Below are 18,201 nucleotides of genomic sequence, written 5' to 3' on the forward strand. Positions count from 1 at the left end.
CCTAATGGTACCATTATCTAACTGGGTCCAGAAGCCCACCTTCCAGGAAGAAACCTGAGAGCTAAATTTCAGGGACAAAGAGATGCTTTATGCAGTGTCCAATCATGCTGCCTGTTGAGTCCTATTCATATTCTCTTCAAACATCACATGTCCTCCCATAGGTCTTGCAGGGGCAAAACACCACATGAGTCTACCACTTCAGCCAACGAATGAAGAATTGTCCATACACCAACTTCCCCACTCTAAGACCACTACACAGTTTCTGAGCCAGATTTGAAACAGCCTTTATTTAATAGTGTTCAGAGTCATGGGTACTGGCCAGGAATGTACCCAAGTCGTATGTGTAAATTTAATTTTTTTCAAACCTTATTTTAGTGATGGTTCTTAAACACTTTAACCTCTCTTGTAACCCGCCACCCACCAGAGGTAGTGGGAAAGAAAGGATATGGGGGAAGTGGACCTGTTTAGTAAGTTTCTTTGGAGCAACTGTGTTGTCTGGAAATTAGCAGTTCAGTTCACAGATTAGTAGTGGCAGCTCAAACCACTTGCAAACACCTCTTGGATACACCAGCAATCTAGATTGGGAGTCAGGCTAGCAACAGTAGTGACACGACCTACAAGGCCTCAGCCTCAGCCTCAGCGTGAATTAGCAGGAGGGACAAGGAGGAATGACAGAAGTTCTCAGCCGTGCCTCCTACAGGGAAGTGATAAGTGAAGATGAGAGACCCATAAGGGTTGCACAGCTAGCTCTATAAGCAAGCCTAGTTCAGTCTCTGTCATTGTCCATCGAATGCTATTTATACCCTTCAAACATCACGGGTCCTCCACGGGTCTTGCCAGCACGCACAACTGTCTCAGCTGACATCACGCTGCCAATTAGCCCCAGTCTGAAAAAGCAGCAAGAAACTGCAGCACGTCACCAGAAGATTTTTTTTTTTCTTTTTTCTTTTTTTCCGGAGCTGGGGACCGAACCCAGGGCCTTGCGCTTGCTAGGCAAGTGCTCTACCGCTGAGCTAAATCCCCAACCCTGTCACCAGAAGATTTTTTTGGTGCATTTCTCTCTATGGAGTTCTGACAAATGCACCTCAACTATACAGTGCAAGGTGGACCACTCCATGCATGTGGTCAGCAAAGAATCCTCCATCGTGTGTCCTTTCATGTGCTTACTTTAGCAGCAGAACTTCCTTGAGGTGGTAGTTGGTTAATGCTACTCAAATTGCCCAATGGTGGCAGTGTGCACTCCTCCCTACTGTCCCAATGCTCTGGATTCTCAAATGAAACACACACACACACACACACACACACACACACACACACACACACACACGGCCTTCTATTTTAATACGCCTTAATGGCTGGATGGCTGAACCACTCACAGACTTCCATGTTGCTAATGCCTCCCCTCCGATACTCCTGAATTGTTACTACTAAAATCTATATTTCATCTTTGCTACCCTAAATCCAGCCTGCGGCCCTCCTGGGCCTCGATCCCAACTCTTTTTTTTTTTTTTTTTTTTTTGGTTCTTTTTTTTTTCGGAGCTGGGGACCGAACCCAGGGCCTTGTGCTTCCTAGGTAAGCGCTCTACCACTGAGCTAAATCCCCAGCCCCTCGATCCCAACTCTTACATGTTGCCAGTCTCTCTTTCTCCTTGTCCTCTACCTCTCAGGCCTGGGCTTCTTTCCTCAGGCAATGGTGATTCTCCCTCTTCTCCGGCATTCTTTGCCCAGGGACCTAAAATTCCCACCTCTGTCTCCCTGCCCAGCCATTGGCTGCTGGCCATTTTACTTAACAATCAAAGTCAACTGGGGGCAGGGACCTTCAGTGTCTTACAGGCAGACTTGCAGGTTCCCGTGTAATGTTGGGTGCTGAAGTAGCGTTAGAACCAATCCACAACACATCCTTTCACCTGTGTCTGTTTCAGCTAAACACCCCTTCACAAGTCTGACTTTGCCTCTCACCTGGGTCCATTTCAGCTAAAGGTTCCTTCATGTGTTTGTCCCAGCAAAACACCATCCAACTGACTTTCCAACTCTTAAGTTTCTCCACTTCACCCATGCTCAGAATATGACACTAAATTACATTAGTCCAGGGCTTATCAAGACAAACCCACGAGGCTACATATTTCCCGCTTTTGTCCAATCAGAGGCAAGCATACATCCTGACATAGCTCCTGCCTATGTGAGATCAGGCACCTCCTGTGCAGTCGGGGCAGCCACGCCTGTTACAGAAGGGAAAACACCCGTCTTGTTACCTTATTGAACGACAGCATTTCAGGCAGTTATCTGACTTTGGGCAAGTGGGGCTTATAGGTTAGAGGCATTTTTGTTTTAGAGGTCTCCTCAGCACAGAGATTTAAACTTAAAACATAAGATTACCCATCACAGAGACTGAGGGATTGAGATAGGGGCTAGGAATGATAGGGAAACATGTAGCCAATAAAAGAGGAACATCAAGCCCTTTCTGGGAATAGGTGGAGATCTTCCAGGAACCTGTGCCATCTCTTTATGATCTGCTGCTCTGGTCATGGTAGCTGGTAGGTGCCTTAGCTTTGACAAGAGCTTCTCCAACTGGGGAATTCCACGACTGTGTACTCATGTAAGTGTGTATGAACCTATGTGTTCCTACATAGATGTGTGTGCAGGCATTTGAGTGCCTTTTTATGTATCCATACATATTGATGTGTGTGTACATGTGTGTGCTTACCGTTACATACTCTCTTGTGTTGTTCTTAAAACAAAATCCCAACTGTTCGGTTACCAGATGAAGACTCAGGAGCCAGGCACCGTGGTGAAAGCCTGCTCCCTCAGAGAGGCAGAGAAAGCACCCAGCTGACCTTCCTACTCCACCCAAGTTCCGGAAGGAAAAGCTCCTCCTCCACATGGTTTAAATGCCCTTCAACTCAGTGACCTTTCTTTTCTTTTCCTGGGTTTCCTTATATTCACTCTCTTTCAGCTGGTCGCTCCTTCTCTTGACCTATCACTGACTCTATTTACCTCTTGTTTACAGAAAGCTCTTGGTTAAAGCTACACCACAACTACTTGTTTACAGTAAACAGAAAGCTCTTGGGTTAACCCTGTGTCCTAGGTCTGAGTCACAACAAGAGACAGGTTTTTCCGGTTTCAACCTTGGCATTCACCATGAGATCAAATACCCTGCACACTTGTTTTCGTAGGTATATACCTGTGCTCACACATGTGTTCTTGTCTGTCCTGTGTGTCCTTGTGTGCATACATGTACATGTGTATGTACTTGCTTGAAAATGCATGTCTCATGTCCCTTACTTGTACGTATGTGCCTGGCTATGCATGCACCTCTGTGTTTGCATGTCTGTGAATACTGTGTATTCTGTGTTCCGTGCATAGACCTAGTCATTTAAACGTGCCAACTTGTGAGCCTAAGTGTACATAAGTCTATAAGCGTATATGTGTTTATACGTGTTTGTATGTAGATGTTTTGTGCATATAAGTGTGTGCTTGCTGTAAGTGTTCCTGCTGCCTATGTGTTATCTGAAGGGAGATAAAGGCATACATTTGTAACATCTAGGTAGTGTCTTTGTGCTCTCAGTTGCATCAGGGCTAAATTCATCCAAAGAAAACTCTGCTTTTTGATTACTCGAGACTAAGTGATCACTATTATGTGATCACTGTTAATAAATTATTAATATGTAATCACAATTTATTCTGAAGCCAGTATCTATCTCATACAAGTGCCCCTTAGAGAGCTAATTTGGGGGTGAGGGGAGGTAAAGGAGTTTTTCTTCCTGAGTTTTCCAGAAAACTCATTCATGCTGGTGACAGCACATGAACCAATCCCCATGTATCTTGTCACTGGCGTGTAAAAGTAACTTTTATTCTTCTGGAATAATTGTGATCTCTGAGGCTTACTGCCTCAGTCTGCAAGCCTAGGCTTCGTTCCGGAAGCTTCTCACCTCCACACAATCGACTCTAGGCCTAGAATGTTTTCGGCGTCTTGAATCTTACTGCTGAATAAGCTTACCCAGTCTTTCTAGTTCTTTCTAATCTCTGGTTGGCTGATTTAACTCAGCTGTTCTGGCTTGAACTTCTCTCCACACGACTGATTCAATCTGGCTTCTCTCAGTTCCTCCTGAATCGCTCTGCCTGACCTCAAACGAACTCTAGCAATCTTCTGGCTCCTTCTCTCTCTCTCTCTCTCTCTCTCTCTCTCTCTCTCTCTCTCTCTCTCTAACTTGTCTCTGTACAACTGTCCCAGTAAAACTGCCCCCTTCTTCCCTCTCCTCTCTGCACTCCTCTCTCCTCTTTCCTGAGGGTTGGGCAGATCCCATTCTGATAAATCTTTCTCTGACCCATCACTTTGTCTGCCACTAGATTAGACATCACTTTTCAAACATTGGTGCTTCCTTCTGCAAACGAACTTTACCATCATCGTTTGGGATTAAGGGTGCGTGCTAAGGGCGTGTCTACATTCAAGACAGATGGATTAAAGGTGTGAGCTAAGGGACTGAGGCACGACACAACTACAAACAGGTTTTTTTTCAGTATTTAACACAATCTCAGGGTTCACAGTGTGATCAAATATCCTGCAACACCTGAGGGGTCACATGCTCTCAGTAGTCACATGTCTTAACACTATAATAAGGTAAAATATAAATGCAAAATAATATTTTGGATCAAAATAATAGCAAGACACAGCATTTAAAAGATCTACTATTCTTTCTTCCTTCCTTCCTTCCTTCCTTCCTTCCTTTCTTTCTTTCTTTCTTCCTTTCTTTCTTTTTTTCTACTTAAAGTCAGGGTCTCTCTCTGTACCTCTGGCTGTCTTTGAACTCACTATATAGACGAAGCTGGCCTCAAACTCACAAAGATCCACCTGCATTCAGTCTCTGCAGTTCTGGGTAAAAACGTCCACAGCACTCACCTAAGTTACCCATTATATTCTTAGATCTCCATAAAGTTGAATGGAGAGACCACTAACTATTCGTCACATGAGACTAACCCAGTGTGGGACCATGAGTTTGACCTCAGCACTGCAAAGCAAAACGTTTGAATAAAAACAAGTGACTTTTCTTAATTTGTATGTGTGTCAAATAACTCCTGAATGTTTAACTCTGAGATTTAAGATTTAAAAAAAAAAAAAAAAGAACTAATAAACCTAATATATTCAACTGCCAGTTGTTTTTTTTGTTTTTTGTTTTTTTCCGGAGCTGGGGACCGAACCCAGGGCTTTTCGCTTGCTAGGCAAGCGCTCTACCACTGAGCTAAATCCCCAACCCCTCAACTGCCAGTTTTAAAGGAAGATTTTTTTAATTAGGTGTTTGTTCGTGAGAGTACATTCGTCCGAGAGAGTAGAGTAAAGACGCCGTGGAGTCTGGGAGGCATGGGATGGCCTAGAGAGCTGGAGTTTCAGGTGGTTCTGAGCTACCCAGTGTGAATGATGGGGACTGAACTCTGGTCCTGTGTGAGGACAGTACGAGCTCTTCACCACATGCCATCTCTCTTGTCCCTTTAGCTGCCATTTTTTTATCCAGATCAACCGTGGACTTTTCTTATCCAACCTCAGTCTCAGTGAATGGAGAGCAATGCCATTGGTCAACTCGTTTTGATCCGTGATAGACATTTCAGCGCAACGGATAGGGAATAGAGGTGTTCTACCGTGTATCTTTAGGACGGGAAAAGAAACATTTTAGATTACGATTTTATCCGATCATGCTATGCCTTTTTGTTATATGACTAAGAACACATGCTTTATATTAACATATTATAGACACATAATAATGAATATGATGTATAGCTGGGCCATTTGAGTGTTTTGAACCGGGATTGGGCTACAGATCTCTTTTTCAAAGATTGTTTTAACAACCATTTTGTTGATTCGTTGTTTACTTCACATCAGTCACCTCAATCCCACTCATCTCCCCCTCCCCTGTACCTGGCCTCCATCCTTGCAAACCAACCCCCAACAGAGAAAAAAAAATCTCACGGAAGCTGTAGTGTGTCACAATGTGTCCCACAATATACCCTTTTGTCCACACTTCTTTGCTTGCAAATGTCCATAGCAATGACATGGTCATTGGTACGAGGTCTGGTACGAGGCCTCTGGCTTCTGCTACTCTATGGGTACTGGATCCTCACTGGGACTCCTCTCGGATATCCTGTTGTTGCCCTGTTGTGGAGATTCTGCAGTTTTAGATCTGTAGGACCGGCCTCTTCACACACTCCAGCAGTTCATTGATGGGGTAGATGTTGGGGTGGGTCAGTTCAAAGCCCTGGATCTGGGCCTGAGGGGTATCAGAAATGGTCATCTCACTGGCTCTCATGCTCTTAGAGCTGGCTTACCCGAAATCCCTGTAGCCAGGGCCAGCTCTCCTGTGCTGCCCAGGCGAGGTGCAGGACCTGCTCTCCTGAGTGCTGCAGCCAGTGAGGGACACGGCCAGTTCTTCCACTCTCATAATCCTGGGGCCAGTTTTCCCATATGCCACAGCTGTTGAGGGACAAGGGAGGCGAGGAGGGTGTCTCTTCCTTGTTTGCACCACTGCCCAGGAGACAAGAGGTAGAGCTGGCTCTCAGGTGCTCACACTCTTGGGGTTGGCTTGCCTGCAACTCTCGCATCCAGGGCCAGCTCTAGTACTATGCTGCCCAGGCAAGGTTCAGGGCCACCCAGTGGCCATCTGTCTTAGACTCACTCCAGCCTATGGGCTGTGGTCCCAGGTGGGGTTCTAGTCTCTAGCTTGCTTTCTGTCCTGGAATCTTTCCAGTCCTGCTTGACACTGGAGTAGTGATTGTCTCAGGCTTGCTTTTCTCGGGGAATGCTAGGCTACTAAACACTCAGGTGTTCAGAAGTCAGAACACTGCGTGTAGACACAGCCTCTTTCCTACTGAGGCAGGTGCAACACAGCAGCCACATCTGCAATGCCTCTAGGGGCAGGGGGCAAAACTCTTTATTTATTTCTTTTTGTTTATTTGAAACAGTGTTTCTCTGAATAGTCCTGGCTGCTCTAGAACTCATTCTGTAGACCAGGCTGGCCTTGAACTCAGAGATCCTTCTGCCTCTGCCTCCCTAATGCTGGGACTAAAGGCATGCGCCACCATGACCCAGGTTACAAATTTTGCACTTAGGAGACTGCCAAGGCATGAGGTGAATATTGTCCCAGGGCTTCTACAGAACAATGGAGCTGCCCTGAGCTGTTGCTGAAGAAGTGTGCAGTGGAAGCATTAGAGGCTGCAGTCTGACAGGTGGGATGGATGGACTCCTTTACTGGATTAAACTTTCTGAGGAAAGCGCAAACATCAATTCCATGTACGATGTAAGCTTTATAGACTCATATCCACAGCAAGAGTCAAGAGTTCCAGACAATAGTCTCAGCCAGTAAGTAATTCCTGTGTTGTTATTCCTGCGTTGTGGGGTGTTCACCAGAGAAGACTGCTCACACATGCGTTTAAGGCAATAGAAGGTATTAGCTAGCCAGCAGCCACACTGGGTGTTAAGGATCCCAGTGTGGCCCTGTGCCTTTTTCACGGTGAGTTTTAAGCACAAAACCTATGTTCCGGATTGACACACTTCAGTTAACGAGAACAGTTAGCCAGAAACAGAACTACAGAAGCTAAAAAGCGAGGTTAGAACATTTAGAGACTTTCCCAGAACTGTGGACTTTGATGGATTTGGTCTTTGTTTAGTTTTGGAAGAGGGCGCTGTCTACTTGCTGAGTTTTACAGCATCAATGATGCTTTTCTCATAGAGTCCTTTGTGCTGGGATCTGGGGCCAACTAAGGTCCAGGGTACTGTTGCAGGTAGTGGGTGATGCTGTTCAAATGCAAAAACATAGATATTAAAGAAAGAAGGACCATTCTTACCGTGGGGTCTAGGCCAGGAGGCTATGTCATGTCTGTAGGATGACCAAGCCTCTCCCAGTCAAAGCCATGCACCTGATGTCATCAAACCCCAGGAATCTCAAGTCCCTCTCAGGGGTGTGACTGAGGAAGCTTCCTCAAAGAGACATTGCCACCAGGGAAACCTCAGCAATTCTACTGGTGTGACTTACGATGCTTGCCTATCATTGTCACTTTAACATGAAAAGGTTGCAAAGCAAACATCGGAATGGTGAGCAATGCTTGTTCTAAATACCCCGGAATCTGCTAGATGAGTAGTGTTTCAATGAATGTCATTACCTTGTCCAGGGTCCCTAAAATTTCTGCAAGACAAGTCTCTTTGTGACAACTGTAATAGATTTCTGTGCAGCCTATGGCCTTAGCTTGTCCTGCTCAGTTTTATGTCAGCGTCATGGGAGTTAGAGTCATGAGAGAAAAAAAAAATGACTCTCTCCTGACAAAACTCCTCTCGTAAGATCTGCCTGTAGGCAAGTCTGTGGTGCATTTTCTTCATTAACGATTCAGGTGGGAGAGGTCATGTTATGTGGGTGGTGTCGCCACTGGGAAGCCAGGTACAGGGTTCTGTAAAAAGCAGGCTGAGCAAGCCAAGAGAAGCGTGCCGGTAAGCAGCGCCCCTCCGTGGCCTCAGCATCAGCTCCTGTCTCCAGCCTCCTGCCAGGAGATTGTTCAAGAATTGTCTTAGTCAGGGTTCCTATTTCTGCACAAAACATCATGACCAAGAAGCGAGTTGGGGAGGAAAGGGTTTATTCAGCTTACACTTCCACATTGCTGTTCATCACCACAGGAAGTCAGGACTGGAACTGAAGCAGGACAGGAAGCAGGAGCTGATGCAGAGGCCATGGAGGGATGTAACTTACTGGCTTGCTTCCCCTGGCTTGCTCAGTTTGCTTTCTTATAGAACTCAAGACCACCAGCCACAGTGGGCTGGGTTCTCCCCGCCTTGATCACTGAGAAAATGCCTTACAGCTGGGTCCTCAACTGAAGCCCCCTTCTCTGTGATGACGCCAGCTTGTGTCACGTTGGACTGAGATGTGGAACTGTGAGCTGAAAGAAAACCTTTCCTCTGGCAAAAGCTTCCATCTTGTGTTTTCTCACAGCGACAGAAACCCCAACGAAGACACAGAGGTGTTGGTCATTTCCCACGAAACCTAGCAGGAGCAACTTCAGTAAGGGAAGCTTCCTGCAGGCCGCTGTGAGGAAGGCGTGGCCACAGAAGCGTGAGCACGCTAAGGAGCATCGGCAGCAGAGGGAGAGGAGAGCCAATGTTCAGCTCTCTTACTCTTTAGGAGGCAAGGGTCCCAAGGACAATTCTGCCTCACACATTTGGGGAGAGGCTTTGTCTTGTTTATTAGTTTAACCAGGATAATCCCTCTCAGGCATCAGAGGTCAATCTCCCAAGTGTTCTCTTGGATTTTAGTTCCTGAGAGCTCTAGTTGGTTGGTATTGTTGTTTTTATGGGGTGGCAAGCCCCTTCAGCTCCTTCATTCCTTTCTCTAACTCCTCCAATGGGGACCCTGTTAACAGTTCAATGGTTGGCTGATAGCATTCACCTCTGTATTTGTCTCCATCCGGCTGAGCCTCTCAGGAGGCAGCTATATCGGGCTCCTGTTCAGCATGCGCTTCTTGGCTTCATCAATATTGTCTAGGTTTGGTGGCTGTATATAAATGGGCTGGATCTCCAGGTGGGGCAGACTCTGAATGACCATCCCTTCAGTCACTTTTATTTCTACTTATGTGTGTCTGTGTGCTCGTTTCTGTGCGAATGGATGTCACTTGTATTTGCAAGGCCAGTAGAGGGTGCCACTTCACCTTGAGGTAGAGTTTCAGGTGGTTTTGAGGTGCCACAAGACCCTTGGGAACAGAACTCAGATCCTCATAATACACAGAAAGCCTTTTTTTTTTTTTTTTTTTTTTTTTTTTTTTTGGTTCTTTTTTTTCGGAGCTGGGGACCAAACCCAGGGCCTTGTGCTTCCTAGGCAAGCGCTCTACCACTGAGCTAAATCCCCAAACCCAACAGAAAGCCTCTTAAGCCAGCCACCATCTCTAGTCTCATGCTAGCTTAATTAATTAACTAATTAATTTGAGACTAGGGATTTCTATGGAACCTAGGCTGTCCTGGGACTTGCTGTGTAGACCAGGATGGCCTTGATATCACATAGATCTACTAGCCTCTGCCGCCATTGTGCAGCGTTAAATGCATCCCAGTTCCCTTGCGAGATTTTTTTTTTTTCTGAGTCAGGATTTATCTATGTTCTGGAACTTACTCTATAGACAAAGCTGGCCTCAAACTCCCAGAGATCAACCTGTCTCTGCCTCCCTACTTCTGGGATGAAAGGAAAGTCCCACCACTATTCAGCTCCTGTGTTAACTCTCTTCATTTGTGGAGGTCCTGAGCACATAACCAAAGCTACTCTGAGTTTGTGTACAATAGCCACACCCTGTCCGGAAGCCAGCCTTCTACAGGACTCTTCTCTCTCCTCTGGCTCTTACAGTCCTTCCCTCCATCCTGACTTCCGAGAAGCTCCCTCAGTTTGGAGGGGGAGGGCTGGTGTAGAAATTCCACCCACAGAGGAACATTCACAATCTCTTTTCTCAGCATTTGAACAGCTTAGACTCTTTATCAACCCCCAGCCTCTGCAACAAGAAAACTCTCTGCTCAAGGGCGAGAACCACACAGATCTATGGAGACAAACACACAGAAGTGTTTAGAAAGGGGTTTAACAACATGGCCTCCCAGGGACACAACGTTAATCACTAATATGCTATGTGTATGCATGATGTCATGTGACCATAGCCGACTCCAGAGAGTCAGACAGGGAGAGGAAGTTTGGTTTTCATCTGAGACTGGCCTAACTTGTTTAATATGAATATTCCCATCTCTGCCCATCTTACTTACATGGTGCGAGGTCATTCTTCTTTATGGACAGAAAGGATTCCACTGAGTTACACACCACGTTTTCTTTATCCATTTGGAACACCTAGATTCGCTCCCTAGCTTAGTTGTGGTGAGCAGCTCTGCAGGAAACCGTGGTGTACATTCATCCCTACAGTGGAAGGAGCAGGAGGCTTTTGCATCAATACTCAGGAATGGCGTAGATGTTTTGTTTCATGCGGTTTCAGTCTATTGCTCCTTCCACAGGATCCAAAAGCATGGACAATTAAAATCCCCTCTGCCCTTAATGAGGCACCTCTGGGGCTTACTGTAATTCCTGCTGAGGCCTCAAAGTTCAAATTCTATCTGGGTTGAAAGGGGAGCTAGTTACTGAGTATGCACCACAGATTCCTTGCAGGAGAAGGGATTAGGATTGGCAAGTCTTCTTCTTCTTCTTCTTCTTCTTCTTCTTCTTCTTCTTCTTCTTCTTCTTCTTCTTCTTCTTCTTCTTCTTCCTCTTCCTCTTCCTCTTCCTCCTCATCTTCTTCTTTTCTTCTTTGTCTTCTTCTTCATCATCATCTTCCTCCTCTTCCTATTCCTCTCCTCCTCCTCCCCCTCCCCTTCTTCTTCCTCCTCCTCCTCCTTCTTTGCAAAAAGACTGAACTGTCCCATGAATTGTCTGGGGATGAATGGCCAAGTGTTGACATTCAAAATGGGTTTTCAGGAGAAAGTACCAAGGGCTTGGAGAGAATGAAGTCATCCTGGGGAAGAGAAAACAGGGGTGGCAGGTCCCAGCAAGGCTTGGGGACAGTGGGCATCCAGAACATTATGAAGAGTGGGGTTGAGCTGAGGGCAAGTGTTCCTTTTCCATGACTGACTGGCTGGTGACTTCCTGACTTTCTCCCTTTCTCTTGAGAGTGGTCTGTCTGTACCCAGGCTGGTCCCAGCCTGTGGTGGTTCAGGCTCTGCTTGAGGTTTCCGGCTCCATCCTCAGTATTGGGTGAACTTCTGGAGTTGGCTGGCTCTATTAAATCACATTTGATCTAATCAACTAGACTGGCTTGAATTCGGGGAGTGTGGGCTGGGTGTGGTGGTTCAAGCCTTTACTCTCTCCCACCACACAGGAGGCAGAGAACTCTCCGTGTTTCAGGTCAGCCTGGTTTACACAGAGAGTTCCAGGACAAATGGGATTACAGAGTGAGACTGCATTTCAAGAAAGAGGGGGTACAGTTGACACTTACAGCCATCCTGTCTGTTCTTTCATAGCCAGCATCTTTTTTTTTTTTTTTTTTGGTTCTTTTTTTTTTTTTTTTTTCGGAGCTGGGGACCGAACCCAGGGCCTTGCGCTTCCTAGGTAAGCGCTCTACCACTGAGCTAAATCCCCAGCCCATAGCCAGCATCTTTAAGCCAGCATCTGCAGCCTTCTGTTTGCCATTGCTAAGGATGGCATTATAATGGAGATTTAATTAGTATCTGAGAAGGCTTGTCTAGGTCTAAGACATGTCTTGGGGGAAAGAGGTGGAGTCCCCTGCCATGCTGTCTGCTGTCCCTTTGTCCCTGGCTTTGACATCCACCTTGCCTCATTAAGTAAAGAAACCACAAAGGCCTAATCATTTCCCGAGACTAATGTCCAAGAAAAATAGGTTTCTTCCCTAGACAAGGAGGGAGCTCTACAGCCAAGGAGAGAGCCCTGGCCACCAAAGGGACTTGGAAAAGGCATCTTCAGCAGGCTGGCATCAGCTTGACCACATCTGGAGGTCATTAAAATCCAAACCTGTCTGGGCACCCCTGTGAGTGATCATTGCTTAATTAAATCATGTGAAGTGGGAAGGCCACTTCTGTGCTGGATCTCTGAGGTGGGGACACACACCTTTAATCCAGACCTTGGGAAGACCCACCCTAATCCAGGCCACACCCCCTTCTAGAAGCCTATATAAAGAATCTGGAAGATGGGAGCCTCTGTCTTTGACAGCTTGCTCTCCCGTTGGTAGCAAGTCTCCTCCACTGGCCTTACCTCAGATTTGCTCGGTATTACAGCATATACTGAAGACAGCTTTAGACAACTAGCCTTCTGAAGGGAACAACTCCTGGACTCTTGGAGATTCGGTTCAGAAGCAGCCATTGTTGGATTAGCCGGACCACAGCCTGTAAGTCTTTCTTTCTTTTTTTTTGGAGCTGGGGACCAAACCCAGGGCCTTGCGCTTCCTAGGTAAGCGCTCTACCACTGAGCTAAATCCCCAGCCCCAAGTCTTTCTAATATAGATCTCTTTCATCTATGTGGAAAGAGATTCATTTTGTAACTTCTGTTACTATAGAGAACCCTGACAAATATAATAACCATAATTCCTTCTGTTCATGGAAGAGAGAAAGCCTTGCAGTTCAACCTGAGCATGGATTCAGAAACCTCCCATCCAGACCCTTCTTGTCAAACACTGGACCCCCCTACTGGGCCACAGAGCACCGTTGATGAAAGGACATCAGGTGAGGAGAAGCAACTGAGAGAAAAAGGGGAGACACTGGCTTCCCCTTGCAGTGTGAACAAGGCTCAGGTTTGAGTGCATTGAGACAGGGGAGGGGAGAGGGCCAGATTCCAGCCACAGAGCTGTGATGGTTTGGAGGGGTAGATAGGAACGGCATAAAATGGCTGACAGTGGTCATCTGAAGGAAATTAGGGTGAACTCCTTTAAACTGTGAGCTCACAGAAGAAATTATATACCTGGTGGGTTAGGCACAGGGTATGGGATAGTCAAGGCACTCTGTCATCTAAACTCTCTCTGGCTTTAGAATCAGAACCAAATAAAAATGAGCGGACCCCCAGTCAATCAGACAGCAATTCCAGTAACCACACTGAAGAATCAAGTAAGTTTCAGTCCATTCTGTTGGGGGTGTGGGGGGTGTTTACAAGTGGAGAGGGAGGAGTTCTGCTTGGCATGACCCTACGAGGTTTTAATGAAGCCAGGTCCCTAGACTTCCTGGCTGTGGACGATAGCTGGGCAGCATTTTGGGGTCTGTGCTCAGCTTCTCGGGTGTCTAGGATGGACTAGCTGTGTGGTGTGCAGCTGAGGGTTTTCCACGATGCCCTCACCTTATCCCACAATCCCATTTCAGCTCAGAAGGAAGCACCCAGGAAGAGGAAACACTCTTCCAGGGACTCCAGCCAGGTCAGGACAGGTAAGTGCTCCCTTTTCCCCAAGGGTCAGCCCCCATCTCCATCATACAGGGCTCAGACAGGCAGGTGGCTAGGAGCCTCAGAGCACTTAAGGGAGGCCAAGTTCTCAGTGCATGTGGGATCTGAGGAGGATCTGCTCAGGGTGGAGGCTGGCATGCCTGGAAAGGAATGGCCAGCAGCCTCCAGGCTCTGAAGGCTCCAGAGGAGGTTCTGCAGGCAGGTGGATGGGAGCTTTCCTGGTCATTCTCCCACTCTCAGGGTTTTCCACAGGAAGCGAGGGCAGCTCCCATGGGAAAAAGAGACACAAGACTTCGGAAACAAAGGCTGAGCCAAGAGCCAATGGACACCAAGATGGATTATCCCATCGCCCTCAGCACACAGACCCATTACCAATTCGGAAGAACCTGGTGAGCTTTCTGCGGGAGAAGTCTGAGGAGATTTATAGAGACACAGTCCAGATGCAGGCCCAGCAGCATGGTTCCCTGCTCAGCCCTGAGCAGCTCTCTCAGCTCAGCCAGCTCTCAGGTTCTCTGACTGCCGTGGTGCACACGTTCTACAGCATGGCCACCCAAGCAGGCTTTGCCTTCCCTGCTGAGGGCTGGCTTATCCCAGGCACCATGCCTGCCCCTCAGGAGCTGTCTGGCAAGGAACCTCAGAGTCCTTTGGTGGAGGGAGGAGAGAAGACCACAGACTCTGCCAGCCCATCAAGTCCTGACAAGACAAGTCCTGAGCCAAGACCATGAGTCCCTCAGAGCAGAGTCACACTCTGGGACAATAAAGGACCACTCCACCTCCCTGTCTCCACTGCCTGGGGCGCTCGCCCTCTCTGTGAGAACATGTAGCAGGTGCATCAGTGAAGAGTTTGAAGTGTTTACTCAGGATCATGAACTGTGTTTCACTGGGATCTAGGACTCACAATTGAGCCTTGCTTCCTTTGGATATTTTGCTCAAGTGTGTGTTGGACTTGTGTACTTATATTGTAGAAAGTTGCAAATAAATATTGATTTAACAGAAAATTCTGTAGTTCTTCAGCCTTTTCATTTAGTCTGAGAAGGGTGGGTGCCCAAATATCTTGGAGTATATTCCCTGTAGGTCATAATCAGCCTTCCCATTGCCTGTGTCTCCTTCTGCCCACCTCCTCCGATTTTACATTAAATATGTCTTTATTTTGAGAATGTAAGGATATATTGTACAAACTTATTTTGCATAACAATGATCTAAAGTACTAGTCTTATGGGCTAGGATAATACAGAAAATATTTAGCATAATTATCACATAAATTAATTGTAATATTTAAATATAATTAAACTTGTCTTTTTAAACTTTTTTTTATGACAGTACATATCACAGTGTGTATTAGAAGTTCATACTGAGTACTGTAATTGTTAGTATTGTCAACTGACTGGATCTTGAATCACTTAGGAGACAAGTCTCCGCCCATATGATAAGGGTTATCCAGGTCAGACTGAAAATGTGAGAAGGTCCCCCCTAAAAGTGGGTTGCATGATTCTCTGTCTCATTCCCTCTGGGGCCAGTTCTCCCATGCTGCCCGGGCTAGGGGCTGGTCATCTCTCCTGGGACCCTGCTACTTCATGGCAGTAGCGGATTGGGGCAGGTTCTGGTCTCAATCAAGCTCCCATGCTAGAATTTCTTTTTTAAAGATTTATTCATTTATTATATATGAGTACACTGTAGCTGTCTTCAGACACACCAGAAGAGGGCATCAGATCCCATTACAGATGGTTGTGAGCCACCATGAGGTTGCTGGGAATTGAACTCAGGACCTCTGGAAGAGCAGTCGGTGCTCTTAACCGCTGAGCCATCTCTCCAGCCCAAATAACAAATCTTTTTTTTTTAAAGATTTATTCATTTATTATATATAAGTTCACTGTAGCTGTCTTCAGACACACCAGAAGAGCCATCTCTCCAGCCCCATGCTAGAATTTTTAACTGTTGATCTTGTGGAGGACTTGTGCACATGACCGTGGCTGCTGTATGTTTCTGTGGAGTAGCCACACCCTGTCCAGAAGCCAGCCTTCTACAGGACTCTTCTCTCTCCTCTGGCTCCCACCCTCCCTCCCCTGATGCTCCCCTGATGTTATGAAGGAATGTTGAACCTTGTACTGACTGGTTTTGTGTGTCAACTTGACACAAGCTGAAGTTAGCCCAGAGAAAGGAGCCTCCGTTGAGGAAATGCCTCCATGAGACCCAGCTGTAAGGCATTTTCTCAATTAGTGATCAAGGCAGGGGAGGGCCCAATGTGGTACCATTCCTGGGCTGGTGGTCCTGGGTTCTATAAGAGAGCAAGCTGAGCAAGCCAGGGGAAGAAAGCCAGTAAGTAACATCCCTCCACGGCCTCTGTATCAACTGTGTAAGTTCCAGTCCTGACTTCCTTTGGGGATGGACAGAACAATGTGGAAATGTAAACTGAATAAACCCTTTCCTCTTCAACTTCTTGGCCATGATATTTGTGCAGGAATAGAAACCCTGACTAAGACACCTGTCAAGCTTTTTTTTTTTTTAAATCTATTAAATATGTGACCTTTGTCCCTTAGTCTGTTTACATTAACTCATTTTTGCATACATTAGGTTATGCCTGCATGTTTTGAATAAAACCGATTTGATCACGAAGAATGGTTTGGGAGTGATTTAATTCTTGTTTGTTTGGGGTTGGTTGGTTATTGATACAGAACTCACTGTGTAACCCTAGTTGGCTGGAACTTATCATGTAGATCATGCTGACCTCAGACTCCCAGAGATCTACCTGCTTCTTGCTCTTGGGCTCTGGGAAAATAAAACATTATCGTGTGCAGCGTGTAGCATGTTTTTGAAATGTTCTTTTTTTTTTTTTTTGGTTCTTTTTTTCGGAGCTGGGGACTGAACCCAGGGCCTTGCGCTTCCTAGGTAAGCGCTCTACCACTGAGCTAAATCCCCAGCCCCTGAAATGTTCTTGAATTCAGTTTGCGTGGGAGTGTTTTTTATTCCTGAGAAATGCTATTTGAAGTTTGCCTTTAAAGTCAATCCTTTTACCACCACGTAATCAAGTAAGTAACCAAGTAACTACTGTGCCTGAAATCGTTTACAGCCACACGCTCAGCCTGCTCAGCCTGAGCAGAACATATTAGATGACCGTTCTCTAGTCTACACTTCCGGTGTTATTCAGTCCTGCAAGCCTACTTTGATGTGCAGCTCTGGCCATACCATGTTCCCTGTTTGTTCTTTATGACAACCATGACCCAGAATAATATGCATGCGAACTATGTGGTCTTCGGGTCTAAAACCACATGGCAGAGGCAGTGAGGATCTCTGAAACTACACCCCCATCGCAACACACATTGGAAGCAAACGTGGGTTTAGGCTGACCATACCCACTGGATTCTTTCCGTGCTGCTCTGAGTCAGCAGGGCCAGAGAGAGGATTTTCTCTTGTGAGACCCCAGTGCCAGATGGATTAGAGCAAAAATCTCCTCATTCCCTCTTGTTTCCGTATTTGCTGAGCTGCTCAGTGTAGAGAGAGGATGCCCATTGCTCATGATGGCTCCAGGCTTCTTTTAGATTAGGACTCTGAGGATTCATTTTTTTTTCTATTAGACTATTGTTAGAAGGAGAGAGACCAAAGCTCACGGATGAACGACAGCAAGAGTTTGTCCTTCCTACTTTATGTGGCAATAACACAGATTTCAGAGTGCTTTATTGGGAATAATTGCATCGATGTTCATCAGGAAAATTGGTGTGTGATTTTCCTTTTCTGTTATGTCCTCACTGTATTTTAGGGTCAGATAATTATGGTTCACAAAAAGACTGTGTTTTAGCATTCTGGTCTTTCCTATTTATGGAATTACTTGAGAAATGTCCGTTTTAATTCTTTGAAGAATTCACTAACGACTCTACCTCTACTTGTTTATGTGTTAAATTGTCAGTTTTGACACTACACTTATTTTTTATAGAAGGACTAGACAAAGTTATAAAATTAAGACTTTGGTTCCAAAGTGGGAAAGCTTCATGATACATAAGTCATTTCTCATTTGCTTTAAACCAAACCAAACTAAACCAAACCAAACCCAAACCGAACTGGGAAACTACGGTCACAAAACATGCTAAAAATTTCGGACGATTTTAACGCTAGGGAGATAGATTTGATCTTTGTGGATGCTGTGGAAGGCGCTGTTGAAGAGGACCCTCTGGAACGGTCATCTAATATGTTCTGTAGCAATGGGGGTTTGTGCTATGCATTTTGGGGGTCCAGCTATGGTTCAGATCCCTCTGCTTCTTCCCTCTCAGAGTGTCCAGATGAG

At 46.1% G+C, this 18,201-nt stretch overlaps 1 protein-coding gene and 1 pseudogene across 1 annotated transcript; one reads left to right on the forward strand and one right to left on the reverse strand.

Annotated features, from left to right (window-relative positions):
- Positions 1-6,784: 6,784 nt before the first annotated feature.
- On the reverse strand, positions 6,785-6,900 carry LOC120096814 (small nucleolar RNA SNORA17; annotated as a pseudogene).
- A 5,815-nt stretch (positions 6,901-12,715) lies between these two features.
- On the forward strand, positions 12,716-15,036 carry Frg2 (FSHD region gene 2). Its single transcript, XM_063273883.1, has 5 exons — positions 12,716-12,885; positions 13,101-13,219; positions 13,523-13,597; positions 13,847-13,913; positions 14,182-15,036. The coding sequence occupies exons 2-5, from the start codon at positions 13,129-13,131 to the stop codon at positions 14,648-14,650; spliced, it is 702 nt and encodes a 233-aa protein (XP_063129953.1). The 5' UTR covers positions 12,716-12,885; positions 13,101-13,128; the 3' UTR covers positions 14,651-15,036.
- The last annotated feature ends 3,165 nt before the right edge of the window (positions 15,037-18,201 follow it).

Source organism: Rattus norvegicus, chromosome 14, assembly GCF_036323735.1.
Source record: "Rattus norvegicus strain BN/NHsdMcwi chromosome 14, GRCr8, whole genome shotgun sequence".
Taxonomy (NCBI): Eukaryota; Metazoa; Chordata; class Mammalia; order Rodentia; family Muridae; genus Rattus; species Rattus norvegicus.

Excerpts from the sequence above, each read along its gene's own strand:
- Frg2 (XM_063273883.1), top strand. The coding sequence starts at position 13,129 with ATGGATTCAGAAACCTCCCATCCAGACCCTTCTTGTCAAACACTGGAC. Across the intron at positions 13,220-13,522 it reads CGTTGATGAAAGGACATCAG|AATCAGAACCAAATAAAAAT; the intron begins GTGAGGAGAAGC and ends CTCTGGCTTTAG. Across the intron at positions 13,598-13,846 it reads TAACCACACTGAAGAATCAA|CTCAGAAGGAAGCACCCAGG; the intron begins GTAAGTTTCAGT and ends ATCCCATTTCAG.